We start from the raw sequence: 18,573 nt of genomic DNA, 5'->3' as shown, positions 1-18,573 counted from the left end.
TGTCTCTCTCTGCCTGTCTGGCGAGCGCACGCACCCTACAGTGAAAATCTCTCAAAAAAAAAAAAAAAAAAGAAATGAGGAGAGAAAAATATATATTGTTCTGCTACTTGTAAAGACAAGGAACCGTTCATTAACCAAAAAATGAGAGAGAAATGTATTAATTTTTCAAAGTCCTTGTGTTATTAGGCACTGTGAAAGAACTGCTCTATTCATTAGTTAATATATTATTATAAAAATGTGTGAGGTATGGACTGTTATTTCCACCTTACAGTGGGATACAGACATGTTAAGGAATTTGTCAAGGTCTTACAGCTAAGTCACAGAGACCAGACTTGAACTTGGGGCTTACTTAACTTTACATTCATGTCTCCTGAAAGTATGCTTCAGGGCAGAAATAATTGAAAAGAATTTATTTTACGATGGTTTAAATTTTTATATGTTAACCAATTAACATAAGCACTATACTATACACTACTTAGTTTAATTCTATATTGTTTGGTGAGGAAAAAACAGTTGAATACTGACAACCTGCTAAAAAGTTGACTTCTTAGTTTCAAAGGAAAAGCTTTGGTTGATAAATCAATGTTTGTGTGTTTCTTTTTTAATAAATGTGTCTTTGTTCTGAAGTGTAAAAATTATTTGTATGTGTTACATTTGCCCACATAACAAATTCTGCAAGAAACCATGATTTTAAGAAAAGGGCTCCTATTACTTTATTCTGTTCAGTTTTTCTATTCTTCTCTTCCTATAGGCATGTTCATATTTCACATCTAATGCTTTGCCACTGAAGATTACTTTCATCAATGCTAATCCAATGGGTGAAAACATCAGCATTATTTTTAAGGTACAGTAGCCTCCTAAAGCATCAGAATGATTCCATAGGCAGAACTATCAATTTATCACTCACACTCACATGCACAAAATATCTGTAGCTATTTTCCTCTGGCAACAATACAGAGCTGTCTTAGTTATTTAAATTCTGCCTTTTTACAGAATTAAAGTACATGCCCTACTATGATTGACAATAAATCAAATATTACTGGCTCAAAATCAGGGAAACTTCCATAAAAAACTTAAAAGAATATATTTCAATAAATGAAAGTGTATGATCACTTTAAAATAGCACAGAAAGTGAAATTCATGGTGAGCCCATAAAATAAGAACTTTTTTTTGGCTTGGAAACCAAGAATCAGTCAAAATTAGATGGAACTCAAATGACATGATTTAACATAAAATTATTTTTAAAAAGGAATTATTTTATTTAACTTTATTTATTAGTAGTATTTTAACTTGACCAGAGAGAGAGAAAAGTGAGAAAGCAAGCCACCAGGTCTGGGTTGGCCATGTGGGAGTCCAACACCTTTAACCACCATGCCACCTGCCAAACACAAAATTCTTATCTGGAAGCGCTTGCTATTTTGGTTACTTGGAGTAGTTTCTTCATTTTAAATAAAGAGCAAAAATTGGTCATCTTAGTCTTTACCATGAATCTCATGGGAAAAAATAGAGTAAAAGATAGTAACATGTCTATGGACAGGAAGGAAAGAGGGCCCAAGAGGAGCTTATAGTAAAATGTAAGAATTTGCTAATCATTCAGTTAATGAGTCATCCAGCTAAGCTGTGCATCAAGGTCTCACAGTGAATTTTCAGTGGATTCTGATTGTCTGTTTTTGAAGATAATGATTAGCAAGTCCATACTTTTTATTTTCGCTTTGACCCATATAACCTCAAGCATTAGTGTTCCCATGACACTGTATTTTTGATGAGGGGAATATCACCACAAAATCTCCTCCTGGCAGGATTTTCTGTGTATAACTGTGTTTTAAAACCAAACAGCTATTTATAGGAAAGCATAGGACTGTTTCTACCCTTGAGGGATGTTCTATTTCCTTCACCTACACTAGAAAATAACCCATTTCTCATTTCTACTTCTTATATTTTTAATGGCCAGAGAGCACATGAGCTCACCAGAAAGAGTCAGACAGAGAGGGAGAGAAAAAAAAAAACACTTTCTAGTGGATCATGGTCATGCTGCAGTCCTTATCCTCCATTGTTCCGTTCTGTCAGGGTTCTGGGCATGCGCACACACACAGGCCTACCATGTTTTTCAAGCCTACAGAACCAAGGTTTGAGATACAGTCACTCATTAGGATCTGGCTCCCTTAAACACTAGGCCATAGTGTTGACCCTCTCATTTCTTATTATTAGCAAAGACTGTTTTCTATGGAAATTTTTAGCTGCATTAATAATAGGAGCTATTATTACTAATGTAATGTAACTAATATAAAGTCTGATAAATCATGATGCTATTTATACTCCTAGTCAAAAGGCTCTTGGTATTCTAATCTCATATCAGTGCATAAATTTATGGCATAACAAATAATGTTTCACTTAAAAGAGACCTCTCTTGACTGAGTTTGAAATCTGGATAAACATTTATCCAGTCTCTCTTCACTAGACTTCACATCTAAGAAACCACAAGACGATAAATTAAAAGATTATTATCAGAGAACTGCATTCTAAGCAATACTTCTAATTTGATGGCTGAAGCTTCTGTAATCATTTAAAGGGAAATTCTCCTTTTCTTTGGCCTTCCATCAGAAATGTTAGTGCTAATAAAACAACTGAAACTACCCTGCATCAGCCTGGAAACTTCTTTAAGAAAAGAAATGAGATATACCATATTTGAATGCTTTTAATATAAAATTCAAGGAGAAACTCAGAGTCTATCATTTTGTTTTTAACAGGCCGGAGATGATCTTCGTCAGGATATGCTTGTTCTGCAGATTATTCAAGTGATGGACAACATTTGGCTGCAGGAGGGCCTGGATATGCAAATGATCATTTATAGATGTCTATCCACAGGAAAAGGCCAAGGTCAGTATAGATTAGAACAAGGGCTGATGTACATGATTTATCCCTCATTTCACTGGTGATATACACCAAACTTTCTACAGCTTTCCTTTTAGACTTCATATTTAAAAATCTAAAGAACTACACATTTTTCTTTTTTAAAAATAATTTTTTTCAAAAATGAAGAGCCAAAATAATTTACATAAAGCACAGTATGCTCTTAAATATTAATTAGAATCTTCACAATCCAAATGTTAACTGTGATGTTCTTTTGTATGTCTTAAAGAGTTACTTATATAAATAACTCGTTTTTTCCCTCATTTTCTAAGATAATAATAGAAAAAGCCTACTCATTCAAAAAAACACAGTTTGTACCTATTAACACAAAATCTACATGTTTTCAAATGCTTAAAGTCTGGAAATTCTAAACACATTAGCCTGCATCTGAATTATTTTTTTTTAATTGCAGGAGGGTACTTATGCTTGCCAAAGAGAGAAAGAGAGAGAGAGAAAGCACCCCACAATGGGGCATGATCATACTACAATTCTTTGCTTTTCCATTTCTCCACCCTATCGGGATTTGGAGCACATATATGAATGCACTTGACATTTTTTTTTAAGCTGCCAGGGCCTAGATTTGAACCACAGTTGGACACATGGAATCCAGCTATCCATTACAGGGCTTAACCGCTGTACTATAAGGCTGGTTCCTGCATTTAATTTCTGAAAGACTTTTGAGTAGATACAATATCAACCACCAAAGATGGCCCACATGCAAACTTTGAACATACTTCATCTCTTTTCTTTTTTTTTGACGAAAACCAAGAAATGTGGAAATACAATTACATTTAAGCACATTTTCTAGTGAAAATATCATCAATGCTCTCCAAGTTATTATCAAAACATCAGACATAAAAGTCGTACTTAATCATGCTAAATTGATTAAACCAATTCTAAAATATTTTATATTTTTTTTAAAAATATGGTTAATGCCACTTAGACTTTCATTAAGTAGTATGAATTATAGCAGATTCATGTACATAAACAAGAGTGAAATCATAGAACTGGAAAGAGAACCTAGACAATATAGCTCACTTTGAAAAATTAAAAAATTCAAGCACAGCTGCAATTTAAACTTATCACACTTAACACTGCGTAGTTCCTCTGCGTCTGAGGTCTTACTACTAGACTCCATACAGCAGCCAATCATTTCTTAGGATTATTTATTTTTCTATCTATCTATTTATTTTTTATGTCAAAGAGCATGCCTACATGAAAATGAGAAAGAGAGAGAAAAAGAGAGAAATCGCCCCCAGTGGGGCCTGGTCATGCTTCAATCCTTTTTCCTCTAATTCTCCATCCCATGGGATCCTTGGGATGTTCTCCAAGTGTGTTTTACTAAGCCACTGGGGCCCAGGACTTGAACTTTGGTCAGCCATGACCATATAGCTTTCTCCGCAAAACACCTAACTGTTGTACTATGGGGCCTGCCCAGGATTTCAGATGCTCAACACCTCTTAGTTAACTTACCTTGAACTTGACTGCATTACAAATCTCACTACCCAGTTATCTTGAGATTCATAATAGGACTCCTGCTTTCATGCCATGAAATTTACTTCTGAATCCTTTCTAAAACTAGAGTTCCTTAGAAAGTCTTTATCATTGCTATCATGAGATTGTTAACCTTGTGTTTTACTTTCCCTTTTCTCACATAAGTATGCTCATTTTTCCATATTCTCAGATGCCCAAAAAGTAAGAATCAAGTTTGTGAGCCAAGTTGAGTTTTTTGATGTCACATGGATCACCTTTCCTTCAGAAATTGCATAAATCACTGACCCCAATGGAATTCGTCAATTCCATCTACTCGTTTCTGTTGTAATCTTGTAATCATAAAATGTGACTGAGGCTAAATCTTTTAAAATTAATAACATAGCTCAATAAAAATGGCTATATATTTGCCCAAAGTTGCAGATGTCATGAGATAAAGAACTTACTTTTCCTTCCATAAACCAACAACCTCTTACAATTGTAAGATTTTAGAGCACATTGTACTTTCCAGAATACTTCTCTTGGAAGAAAATAAAGATCATTAAAATAAATGTCACCTTTAGGAGGTTAGTTTTATATAAATGTAATCAGGTCCCAAGACTTACTGAATATCTACTGCTTTCAAGATACGGTGCAAAGTAAGATGAGGAATATTAAATTGAACTAGAGTGACTATTTTTAACAGTACACTCTGTTCACAAAGTTTACAAGGTTATCAGCATTATTGTTGATTATCACTCAGTTGATTACTTTGTTTATGATGTTCTAGAAGTTCTAGGAGATATTGTCAGAGCAAGTAAAAATATTTTTAAGATTTGGTTCCCTACCGTTCTTTAACTTTGATGAATATAAAAATTACTTGGATGGGGAATTGGAGAAGTAGATCTATTAATAACTTACCCTCACTCAGGTGTACTGAATCAGACTTTCCACTGAAGGAAGGACTTAAATATCAATGATTGTAAACAGCTTCCATTTTTTTTTTTTTTTAAAGAGGGTACATGAACTCGACAGAACGAGAGATGGGAAGTGAGAAATCATCCCCTTAGGAAGGATAACCAGGTCGAAATCCCTTCTCCATTCTCCTGTCAGGATCTTGGGTACACACACACACACACACACACACGCTTGGCATAAGTTTAAGCTGCTGGGTCCAGGAGTCAAACCGCAGTCAATGTAAACATTATGCCATCTGCTGGACCCCAAAATATTTTTTAAGGAGCTCTGTTTGAAAGCCACTGCCTTCCAAAATACCCCTGGGAAAGTTTTGTCCATAGGAGCTTTGCTCCTTAAAGTGTGAACCGTGGACCAGCAATTTGACATCACCTGGGAGTTTGTTAGAAACACAGAATGGCAGGCCCCACCCAGCCCTACTGAAGCAGAGCTTCCATTTTAACTAGATCTCTAAGTGATTCTCATGTATGTTAAAATGTGAGAAATGCTGTAGTGGGAGAACTAAAAGAATGGAAGTATACATCTTACTCAATGCATGCACAATTAGGTTGAAGTACAAGGGTACTTTAAAAAGCTCATGGAGGAACAAAATTAGAATACAGGTTTATTTTAGGACAAAAATGATTTTTGAAATCTATTCATAGTTTTGAGATAATATATATTTTTCATGAAATTTTTGAATATCCCTTTATATTTAAAAGGTATATACTATTAGCTTAACATGTATAAAATGGAATTTATGATTTTAATTAATGCACGTAATTTAGTCACCATGATTGTTATATGCTAGATGCTGAGTAGTTAGTATTGCAATGCTTATTTATTACCATTGGCTTGGGATTTAATGAAAACTCTCTGAAGGAAAAAATAACCTAAAAAAATAACTGATTTTACTGTAGTATAATACCTAAAGGACCTAAGAAGACCTAATTTGAGACTTGTGGTCAGAAGCAAGGTGGCAGCAAAGCAGTCAGGAACCTAATAATAGGTGATTTTCCTTTAGGAAGAGTACAATGGAGGTATAGAAGAAATGAGAACATTTTTTAGGATTTAAAGAACTGTCTATCAACTGTAAATGTAATGCCTTATATCTACTATGTTAGTTAATACACGTGAGAAAGCTTGGGTAAGAGCAGAAAACTGTTGAGCGAATAAGGAGAAGAGTTATGATATTAAGGATGTACCTAGGAGTTGTCTCTGGGATGCTGTCTCTTTCTGAATCACAACTATAGATGTTCAATGACTGAAACTGGACTATTGAATATTAAGAGCTATTAAAGCTGCAAACCAGCTGCTTTGGACCAGCTTCAGCACGGAGAACTGTTCTGTTTACCACCCTCATGATATGCGTGGTCGTTTAACTGGAATACTGTCAAGCTTATACCATGAAATATTCAATTATTAAAATTTGCTATAGGGTGCATGTGCTCGCCAGAGAGAAAATGAGAGAGAGAGAAAGCATCCTTCATGGGGATGGCAACATCATAATCTCCTCTCCACCATTCTTATCTTGAGAATTTGGGCATGCATACACACATGCCTACTGTGTTTTTTAAGCCGCCGGGTCTGGTACTCAAATTATGCAGTCAGCCATGTGGGATCCAGCTGCCTTAACCACTGGCTGACCTAAAATTTCAGTTTTTAAGACTCAAGCATCTTAAGCCCAGCAGGTGGTATAGTGGTTAAGGCACTCGATTCCCACATAGCTTACTACAGTTCGAGTCCCAGACCCAGTGGCTGGAAACTCACACTGGATGCATGTGTGTGAATGCCCAGAATCCTGAAAGAATTATGGAGGAGAAGGGATTGCAGCATGGCCATACACCCTAGGGGCTTATAACTTTCTCTCTCTGTGTCTCCAGCAAACACACACGCTCTATAGCAAAAATCTCTCTTTGGAAAAAATAATCTTTATTCATATAGTCATATTTGTATCTCTAGTCTGTCTGGGCATCTGAATTTATAACTCTTGCAATTTTTGAGATTGTGGAAATCAGAAACTCCAGACTTTAACTTCTTGAAAAGATTTTATTTACAGAAGTATGTATTACAGGTTTTTTTGTGAACATTAGTCTCTGAAGAGTTTTAAGTACTGGGTTTAAATTGTCATTCTGTATAGAATAAAATTCAGAAAGTTTGCAAATATTTATATTTCAATAGCCTTAGAAGCACAATGGGGAAAAAGAAAACCTGGATGGATATTTGGCGAGTGGGGCAAAGGTCCTCTTTAAGTTCAATCAATATGTGCTCCCTTTAAAAGTTTTATTATTATAATTTCTCTTTAATGTTGACTGAAAAGGAAGGAGCAAGTGGCTCTCTGCATATTTATTGAGTTATTCTATTCACTCCCAGAAATGTAGCATTTAACTGTGAAGTTTTTGTTAACCTGAACATTGATTTTTGAACATATTTGAAATGTGTATTTTCAAGATTGTATTTATTTCACTTAAGGCAGAACTTGCTATACAAGGTTAAATGTCCTCCCTTAAACTGTAAATGAATGTGTCCGTCATATGACAATTAACCCACTTCTGTATTGACTTGGTCAGGTTCCTGTGAGACTATTCTAGATTGGCTCTCTGCCATAGTTCAAGAAAAAAAATATTAATGTTGCTTTTGATATAGCCGATCCAGACACAAGTACCTTCATTGGTCTGAGAATTTAGGAAGAGTTAGTAGAAGAGTCATCTAGATGGGCCTCCTTCAAGAAAGAAAATTTGAAAAGCAAAAGAGTAATCCAAGCAATGCTGACAACTATAATGTTGTTGGTTAGGTCGAGCTGTATTTTCCAAGTATCCCTCATCCTGTGAGGAAATAATTGTTTCCATATCTCTTTTTTTTCAGTAACTATTTACTTTTTTTATTGCCAAACAACATACATGCTTATGTGTGTATGTGTGTGTGTGAGAGAGACAAAAAAAGAGAGAAGGAAAGTACCCCTCAGTGTAGTGTAGTCACACACACTCCCTTCTCCATTTCTCTATTTTGTTCAGATTTGGGGCACATGAATATTTTTCAGTTGGGGTTAGAATGAACTACAGTCCACCATACAGGATCCAGTTCTCCTGACCACTGAGCTATAAGGCCAGCCCATAATCTCTTTTTTCTCTATCAGGAATGGTGCAGATGGTACCTGATGCAGTAACCCTAGCAAAGATCCATCGCCATTTTGGACTGACAGGACCACTGAAAGAAAACACCATCAAGAAGTGGTTCAGTCAGCATAACCCCTTAAAGGCAGATTATGATAAGGTTAGTCCTGCTGGAGCTAATTTCAAATACTGTACTTAAATAAGAATAAGCTCTGAGTCACTAGATATCCTAATTTATGAAAAAGTTAATTAAGTATTCCTTGAGTTCTAATTCACTCAGTCAGCAGCCAAGTAGTAATGATTCAATTTAAATGGTATATTAACTAGATGAAAACTTCTGTGTTTGGTTTTCCTTCCATGTAAAGTTCCTGACTATTAATAAAGAATCTCTGCTCAGATACCTCCCTCATAATAATCTCACCACAGAGATTATTTCACCTCTTGAAATTACAAACTTTAAGTAACCGTCACACATTTGAACAACATCTCCAGGTCCCATAAATATCCCTCCTTTCTTCTGCCATGTTCTACTTTTTCATCTTCCACTCTCTCCATGGGTTACAGAATACAAAATAGTATATATGCACATACACACACGCACAAGAGAAGTTCGAAAGGTTTGTGGGAAAATGAAAATTTGAAGTGCAAATTGATTTTGGTGCAAAAATAATTTGAAATCCATGCATAGTTTTTTTATAATGCACATTTTCCATGAACTTATTGAATACTGTGTGTGTGTGTGTGTGTGTGTGTGTGTGTGTGTGTGTGTATGTCAAAATACCATAAAAAATACTGCTTTATTTAACTGCAAACATTTTTTCTCCTAGCTTACTTCCCTTTGGCACCCGGTCTGCAGTAAACACTTGCCCAGGTTCTGCCCTATGCCAGCACTCACACATAAGCAGAGAGAAAGCCAGGCCTTGTTCTCCTTACTAAGCCATGAACTGGTACAGTTGGTCCACCCAAATACCTGTAGGCTAATCTACACACACACACAAAGTGCAATAGGACCAACCTTAGATTTGTCCAGAACTGTCCTGAGCACAGAAATCCCCATATTCTAGGGAACTCACCTCAACAAATTGGGATGATTGGTTACCCTCACTAGCCTGGGACATGATAAAGAGACCCAAGAGTAGATCTGTTCCTTACTTCTGGAAGATTGGAGTGGAGTAAAAATACTGACTTTGGAAGGCCAAATAAAAGAAAGTTTGATGAGATTATATATTGAGATCTATGTTTTAACTAGTCACAAAATTATAACTTGAATTTTGCATAAATCAAAATAATGTTCTACAAATATTTTTCCCCTTCATGTTTTTAAGGAGTAGACAAGAGGAGAGACATATGTATCTGAGGTATATATGCTCTGCACTCTTAATGTAGTACTTGGGTGGTGTTTGAGGTGTTTGTTCCCTGTGTTATTTTGTTTGAGGTGTTTCCCTATATATTTGCTCTTCATAACCACTCTGTGAAGGCCATACTTTACATCTTCACTTCGTAAGTGAAGAAAATCTAGACAGACAGACTAAGTGACTTGCTGAGAAACTTGGGAGACCTGGACCTCAGCTCTTCAGGCTTATAGGGCGGTGACAGCTTTCCTCACTATCAAGTCAACCAGACCATTGGCAGGCTATCACATTGACCCAACCAATCAATCATAGTTTTACTACCAGGTTGATGAAATGATAATTACCAAGAGACCATTTCCAAAACAAAGAGTATTTTTGAAAAGAAACCCTTGTTCATTAGAGAACGCAATTGACTTAGTGGTAATCGGCTTCCACACACAGGCATTCACAATATATCCTACACCAAAACACTTTCTGACATCAGCTGTATGACTCGTTTGTAAGTATAAACATAAGATGCTACAGGTATCATAAGAGTCTTTCCTGTATTCCAAAATTTCAAATTTTCAAAATTTGACATTTTAAATGTCTCTTGGAATAGACAACATTGTACTATATTGCTCTTTCTTCTTTGACATTGAAAAAAAAACATTAGTGCCATCTGAACAAAAGAGTTATTCATTCCAATTTCAATGAAAATAGTCATTAGGCTAAAGGACAGATTCCTTCATGTTCTTCTATAGAGCATCAAAAATAAAGCATTTACCTATGCTATATTCTCCACTGAGATAAAGAAATAATTTTTGGTTATATAATCTTGCTTTTTCTCATTTTACTTTTTCAAATTACATCTGAGTCCTAATGCTAATGCATTTTTTAATGCCATTGTTGTCTTATTGTTTCTCAACTGAATAGGCCTTGAGGAACTTTTTCTACTCCTGCGCAGGCTGGTGTGTGGTAACATTCATCCTGGGAGTCTGTGACCGTCATAATGATAATATCATGCTGACCAAGTCAGGTCACATGTTTCACATCGACTTTGGGAAATTCTTAGGACATGCACAAACATTTGGAGGGATAAAAAGGTCAGTACACAAATAAGGTTTGTTACAGTAATGAACTATTGTCCTGAGTACTATATTACATGTAATGGCATAGAAACCTTGCAGATGACTTACTCCCAATCTCTCAAAACCCCAGAGTAACATAAACATGATTATATATCTAAGAAGATTAAAAGAAAGATTTTTTTTTCAATAGATTTTTATGGAACAAATTAGGTTTCCTCAAATTGTTGGTGAACTAAATGCCCTTTCTCATAGGACACTAATTCTACTCCAGTATAAATTGTTTGAAATAACACTTTTCTTTTTTCTTTGCTTTGCTTTGCTTTCTCCTTCCTTCCTTCCTTCCTTCCTTCCTTCCTTCCTTCCTTCCTTTCTTCCTTTTTTCCTTTTCTTTCTTCCCTTCCTTCCTTCCTTCCTTCTTTCCTTCCTTCCTTCTTCATTTCTTTCCTTTCCTTTTCTCTCCTTTTCTTTCTTTTTTTAAAATGTTGCTAGAGGACATATGTACTCACCAGAGACAGAGGTGGGGTGTGGGCTGAGGAGTAAGCATCCCTATGGAGGATGCTTATGATGCAATCCTTTCTCAGTGTTTCTCTATTTCTCCTTTTGGAATTGTGGGCATGCTCACAGATACATCCAGCATGTTTTTCAAGCCACAGGGTCTAGGTCTCAAACTTTCATCTATGAGGTACCTTAACCACCACGCCACTGACTGCCCCTGTGTTTGTTTTCTTGTAACCTCTGAGCAGACAACAAGGAATGTGTTAATAGTCTCAATACACCTGAAAGATTGCACAGAACCAATCACCACCAGGGTCTACATGTCATTAAACTAGTATACTTCCCACATTAAATTAATCTTGAACGACTTCACAAACATTTAGTGAGCACCTACCATTCAAGAAGCTGGGCATATGACAATAAACAAGACAAATAGTTCTTAACTCTTTCTAGTACAGGTGACAGATGTTAAATGAGTTAACAAGCAAAGAAATAATACTCTGAGAAAATGGGAAGTTCAGCTAGGAAACTAAAGCCGAGAAATGGTACAGAAAGTGACCAGGATGGGAAATGTCCTTTTAAAGAGGCCTCTTGGAAGAGATGACAGAGCTTTATAATGGGTGCTCACCTGGTAGAGACCTGTGAGAAGATTATTCCATCAAGAGAGAATAATAATTATAACAACTTTGAGATTAGAAATGAGAATGATATATTCCAGTGACAATAAGAAGGCCCGGGGCCTGAAGATGGGATAAAGAGAGGTGTCCAGGAGGTGAAGACTGGGGTGTAGGCCAGATTGAGTAGGGCACTGAGAGCATGGTAAAGATTATGCTTTTTCATTTTTTTTTAAAGATTTTTGCCATAGTATGCATGCACTGGCCTGAGAGAGATGGAGAGAGTGAGAGAGAACATGAGACATCACCTCTCAGAGAAGGAATGGGCACGCCATAATTCCTTCTCCATTTCCCTCTCAGGATTTTGGGCATGCACACACAGAAATGTCTGGCATGAATTTCAAGTTACCAGGTCTGGGGCTCAAACCACAGTTGGCCATGTGAGAATCCAGCACCTTAACCAGTTTGCCACCTGCTGGCCCCAAGTGTGACTTTTATTTTAAATTCAGGGAGAAACCACTGGTGAACTTCAGTGAATTTCAAAAGTTGTCTCTTGATATCCTATGAAATAGGACCAGTTTAGAAATTACTTCAATAGTTAAGGCAAAGTCTTACTGGTAGAGGTGACATGTAAAAACTGATAGATTTGGGGTCTGTGTTGGAGTTATAGGATCTATTCTTTGGTTAAGCTGGCAGAAGAGCAAAGAAAGTTGGGGGGGAGTAAAACATTCTAGATTTCTTTTTAACTTAGCAATTGAGTGAATTATATTCTTTATTGACATGATAAAAACTGGTGAATAAATAAGCTTTTGATTATGTTTATATTTCAGCTGGGTGCCAGGAAGTCAGAAATCAGGAAAAAAAAAAATCTTTGTTTAAAAATAAAAGAAGTCTTTTTATTTAAGTAAAAATGTGATCAGGCCATTCCAAAGGCTAATTAGCCACTTTTGCCTAAAAACAACCCCTCAACAGAAAGTAATATGGTTTCCTACAAAATAATGTGATAGAATTTGGGACCAGCAGTTAGCATAATGGCTATGTTGCTGGACTCTCATGTAGTGGACCGCGGTTCGTGTCCCGGACCCGGTGGCTTAATACTCACGTCAGGCGTGTGTGCGTGTATGCCCGAGATACCAAGAGGAGAATGGAGGAGAAGTGGTTGCGATGTGACCATCCCCCTGGGGGGTGATTTCTCGCTTTCTGTCTTTCTGTCTGTCTGGCAAGTGCACACGCCCTATGGCAAAAACCTCTCCAAAAAAAAAGAATTTATACTAGATGGTCCAAAGCTAGAATTAAGCGGTAACATAAGCTATATAATATGATTTAATTCTTATGAATTGATATTTTTCATTTTGTAGAGGAATTTCACTTTCCATTACTTTGAATGCATTGTCTGCTTTAGTAAATAACCTCAGAAAAATTCACCACATATTTATTTATTCCTTTAAGAATGCACCATAGATTTTCTGTGTGCCAAGGACTGTGATAAACACTGGAGTTACAAAAATGAATATTTACATGTTTACCACCTCAAGGGGGTTTACTCTTTATAGCACTGTGAAAACCAACTTATAAATATTGACTATAAAATATGATAGTGGCAGATACAAAGAGACTAGAATTAGACCACTAGAATATCATAGGAGTGATAGGAGTGATACCTAGTTTCTTAAAGGGCAAGTGTTAATTAACATACTTGGAGGTATACATGATTCACTCATGCACTATTTTTTTTTATATTGATATATTGTCCACTGGTAATCTTATTTGGGATAGTTCTTACTCAGTTATTCTGCTAGCATCTGTGTTGTCCATGGGGGTGGTTAAAAAATGAGCAAAAATACTCCAGTTCTACTAAAAAGTTCCAGTTAGAAAGACATAAAAAGTAAAGAAAAAGTTACTGAAACAGTGTGGTAATGCTGTCATAGAGATATGTACCAGGGCCTGTAGAAAAGATGGGGCCTTCCTTTATTTGTGTGTTGATGTTATAGCAGGTACTGCAACTTTTATAGTCAGACAGCTTTAAATCTTCTTTCATGCGGCTTCACAGGTAAATACAGCCCATGTCCAGAATAGAGCCCTACTCACAATACATTTTATTTAAATTGCCATAGAGTGTGTGTGCTCACCAGAGAGAAAGAAGGAGAGGGGAAACACCCCCAAATGGAAGACAGTCATACCACAAGCCCCCTCCACTATTACTCCACCCTGCTCGGGTACTGGGTATATATACACAGATGCCTGGTGTATTTTTCAAGCCAGCAATGCTGAGATTTGAACTGCAGGGTCAGCCCTATGGATCTAGTTCCCTTAACCCATAGGCTTTATGGCTGACCTATAATACATTCTTACTATTTCTTGTTAAGGGGTCAGCAGATGGCATAGTGGTTAAGATGCTGGACTCCCACATGGCCAACTGTGGTTCTAGTCTCATACCTGGTAACTTAAAACATGCTAAGCACATGTGTGCATGACCAAAATCCCAAGAGGAGAATGGAGGAGAAGGGATTGTGGTATGGCCATCTCTCCTGGGAGGAGGAGATTTTTCACTTTCCTGCTCACAGTCTCTTTCTCTCTGGTAAGCCCTTGGGCCCTATGGCAAAAAAAAAAAAAAAATTTAATCTTATTGAATTAATCAGACAATAAACCAGTCACACCAATCTTTTAGTAGTTATTGACTAAGTAAAAGAAAATGAAGTTATTATCATCTTACCCTGAGATTATTACTTATTGACCAGCAGCTGCTGTTCCATGATTTATCTGTATTATTGTCTCCAGGATTTGATTTCTATCAGTGGCCCCTATAAGGCCCCTTGGCAATGTGTTCTGGGACCTCTTTCTTGATACCGATACTCCTGACCTGAGTGGGCTTAATGGTAGAACCGAATTTTTTTTTTTTTTTTTTTTTTTTTTTTTTCTATGGGTTTTTTTTAGACTGAGAGAGAAAGAGAGAGAGAGAGAGAGAGAAAGAGAGAGAGAGGGAAAGTGAGAAATTACCTCCTGGGGGGAGGAGGGGGTGGCCACATCACAATCCCTTCTCCTCCATTATCCTCTTGGGATCTTAAGCATGCACGCACATGTTCCCAGCGTGAGTTTAAGCCACCAGGTCCGAGACTCAAACCATGGTCAACTACATGGGAGTTCAGTGACATAGCCATTATGCCAATTGCTGGTCCCTCATTCTGTCTTTTAAACTGCAAGCATCTACTAATTTTTCTCCAAACCTCTTTCAGTTGTTTCTGGAATTCAGTGCTTCATAGGATGACTGACTTCTGTCGTAAATCATTGGCTGTTCGTATTAATTGCCAGATACACAAATGGCCTTTTACAAATAGGGTCTCTGTGTCCTCCTAAGGTGAATTAATATTCTTATCTGCAGCACTCTTATTACATTGTAGACCCTGTCTTTAAAGGAAAGCCTAGTCCTCCTAGCTTCTGTATACACACTTAGATATGTATTAATTAGTCCTTCATAATATACAAAACTGGTATGTGAATCATGCCTCAATACTATCTTATCTCCCGAAGTCTATCAAAGCTACACGATGCTCCGACAACAACCTGTAGTCATTCTCAGTCATACTTCCTAACATAAAATGAACCTGCTGGGAGTACAGAGCGAGTGTATCTTAGATATATATGTCTCTTCCATTGCATGCTTCTTAAAAACATGGAGGCAGAATGTATTTGTATACCTTTTTATAGTTTACAAATGTTATGTCATACACTAATTAATGCGCTTCTTCATCATATAATTGACTAAATCATTATACAACCTCTTGTAAACAGTACAGTTTTCAGTGTGTGTGAGAAGTGGTAGTGGGGTCGGTTATGGTTTGGCAAAGAAAAATTACATACAAATGTCCCTCTCCCTTTCTAAATTCCAGATTTATCCCTTAGTCAAGGGTATAAGCCTTAATGGAAATTATCACGACAATAAGCAGAAGTATATACAAGTATATGTCTCTTCCATTGCATGCTTCTTAAAAACATGGAGGCAGAATGTATTTGTATACCTTTTTATAGTTTACAAATGTTATGTCATACACTAATTAATGCGCTTCTTCATGGAATTGCCTAAATCATTATACAACCTCTTGTAAACAGTACAGTTTTCAGTGTGTGTGAGAAGTGGTAGTGGGGTCGGTTATGGTTTGGCAAAGAAAAATTACATACAAATGTCCCTCTCCCTTTCTAAATTCCAGATTTATCCCTTAGTCAAGGGTATAAGCCTTAATGGAAATTATCACGACAATAAGCAGAAGTATATACAAGTATATCCCGTAGTAGATTTTCTTTTAATTCTTTGCAAAGGAGTAGTGTTCTACATTCAAATAGAATTTTTAAAAAGAAACTGATTTTTCACTAGGACACTGTTCTTATTCTCATGCTTACCTTGCCATTCCAGAACATCTCACACTAATCATTTGTGTTATTCTGTTTAGGAAATGTTTACAAACATTGGATTCTCTTGAGCCTTGAATTAAATTGAATCAGCCCAACCACATTCTCATTTAAAGTTTATGCCCTAAACATTTCCTCTGAATTTTGTTCTCCAGAATGTAGAAGGCCTGTCTCCATGTTTAGATCAACTCTGAAGCCCTTTCTATCTTTAAGGGAGAAAAAGAAAACTTTCTGTCTTTAAGGGAGAAACTTTCTATCTTTAAGGGAGAAAAAGAAAATACATCTGAATTATAAATATGAAGGATTTTTCATTCTATATATAAATAAACAATCTCTTCTTATTGGCTCTAATTGTGAAATTAGATCACCAATCACTTAATGTAATTAAACTTAGCATTTTCATCTCAATACTATTCATAAAATTTCTTTGCATCTATAACTATTTTGATATTATTTTCAATAGTTAATTAACTGCCACTGATATAAAAAAATTTTAATTTTAATTTTTTTTTCTTAAGGTTTTTTTTTTTTTGGAGAGATTTTCACTGTAGGGCGCGTGCGCTCGCCAGACAGACAGAGAGAGACATAGAGACAGAAAGCGAGAAATCACCCCCCACGGGGGATGGTCACGCCGCAATCCCTTCTCCTCCATTCTCCTCTTGGGATCTTGGGCACGTACGCACACGCGCCCGGCATGAGTTTTAAGCCACCGGGTCCGGGACACGAACCGCGGTCGACTACGTGGGAGTCCAGCGACATAGCCATTACGCTAACTGCTGGTTCCCTTAAGGTTTTTGTCATAAGATGTGTGTGCTCACCAGAGAGAGACAGTGAAAGGGAAAGTGAGAAATCAGCCCCTAAGATGACCATGCTGTAATCCCCTCTCGATTCTCCTCCCGGGATCTTGGGCATGTATGCACATGTGCCCCGTGTGATTTTCAAGCCACCGGGTCTGAGACTTGAGCCACTATAGACCATGTGAGAGTCCAGCGCCTTAACTACCACACCACCTACTGCCCCTAAAGTTTTATTTCTAATTCAATTATTACAATATTTATATTCTAAATCTTCTCAGTTTAAAACCATCTTTAATAAAATTTTTTAAACATTAACATTTTAATTTCATTTTACTCCAATCACTAGGTTCAGGACAATGTTCATAGTGATCCAAATGCTAGATGTGTATTAATGATATTCCACATGCTTTTATTTTTATGAGGTATTTTTGCTATAGGACATATGTGCTCGCCAGAGAGACACAAAGTTGGAAAGAGATTATGGCCATGCCATAATCCCGTCTCCTCCATTCTTCTCTCGGGATTTTGGGCACACATGAAAACTCAATATGCTTTTTTTTTTTTGAGAGTTGTTTTTTTTTCTTTTTTTCATAGGGCGCATGCACTGACCAGGCAGAGAGAGACAGAGAGACAGAAGTGAGAAATCACTCCCCGGGGGGATGGCCGCACCACAATCCCTTTTCCTCCATTCTCCTCTTGGGATCTTGGGCACGCACGCACACGCGCCCAGCATGAGTTTTAAGCCACCAGGTCTGGGACTCAAACCGCGGTCGACTACATGGGAGTCCAGCGACACAGCCATTATGCTAACTGCTGGTCCCCTCCATATGCTTTAATGACTATCTTGATGTTGTTTGAAATTAGATGAGTCTTATTGATCTGTTATTCACTTGATTGTGTACTAAATTGTGATTTCTTTTACTCATACCAGGCTTTATCTCAAACAAGTTTTCTAAAAAGAAATACCTCTTTCAATACCTCTCCTACTATGAGTGCTAAGGACATCTTGGTGTCCTAAGCATCTAACATAGATGTTCAAGATCAATACACTGAAGGATCATTCTAAAAATGTCATCAAGTTTACTTTCCTTGACCTGAGTAAGTTCAATTTTTCTGAAGATAAAAGTATTAAGGGGAACCAGCAGTTAGCGTAATGGCTATGTCACTGGATTCCCACGTAGTCGAATGCGGTTCGCTTCCGGGACCCGGTGGCTTAGAACTCACACCGGGCGCGTGTGCGTGCGTGCCCAAGATCCCGAGAGGAGAATGGAGGAGAAGGGATTGCGGCATGACCATCCCCCCTGGGGGTTGATTTCTCGCATTCTGTCTCTATGTCTCTTTCTGTCTGTCTGGCGAACGCACACGCCCTATAGCAAAAACCTCTCAAAAAAAAA

At 37.1% G+C, this 18,573-nt stretch overlaps 1 protein-coding gene across 4 annotated transcripts in view; it reads left to right on the top strand.

Annotated features, from left to right (window-relative positions):
- The window catches only part of PIK3C2G (phosphatidylinositol-4-phosphate 3-kinase catalytic subunit type 2 gamma), a 469,433-nt gene that overhangs the window by 331,862 nt on the left and 118,998 nt on the right, over positions 1-18,573 (top strand). For 3 of the 4 annotated variants that reach the window (XM_006167334.3, XM_027767814.1, XM_027767816.1), the window contains 4 exons: positions 752-844; positions 2,748-2,877; positions 8,471-8,607; positions 10,715-10,884. In XM_006167334.3, the coding sequence (XP_006167396.2) occupies positions 752-844; positions 2,748-2,877; positions 8,471-8,607; positions 10,715-10,884 (530 nt within the window). The remainder of the gene's footprint in view (positions 1-751; positions 845-2,747; positions 2,878-8,470; positions 8,608-10,714; positions 10,885-18,573) is intronic. The other variant, XM_027767815.1, reaches the window with a different exon arrangement.

The sequence above is a fragment of the Tupaia chinensis genome, unplaced genomic scaffold, assembly GCF_000334495.1.
Source record: "Tupaia chinensis unplaced genomic scaffold, TupChi_1.0 Scaffold144702_1, whole genome shotgun sequence".
NCBI classification, from domain to species: domain Eukaryota; kingdom Metazoa; phylum Chordata; class Mammalia; order Scandentia; family Tupaiidae; genus Tupaia; species Tupaia belangeri.
This window is presented reverse-complemented; position numbering and strand designations above follow the sequence as displayed.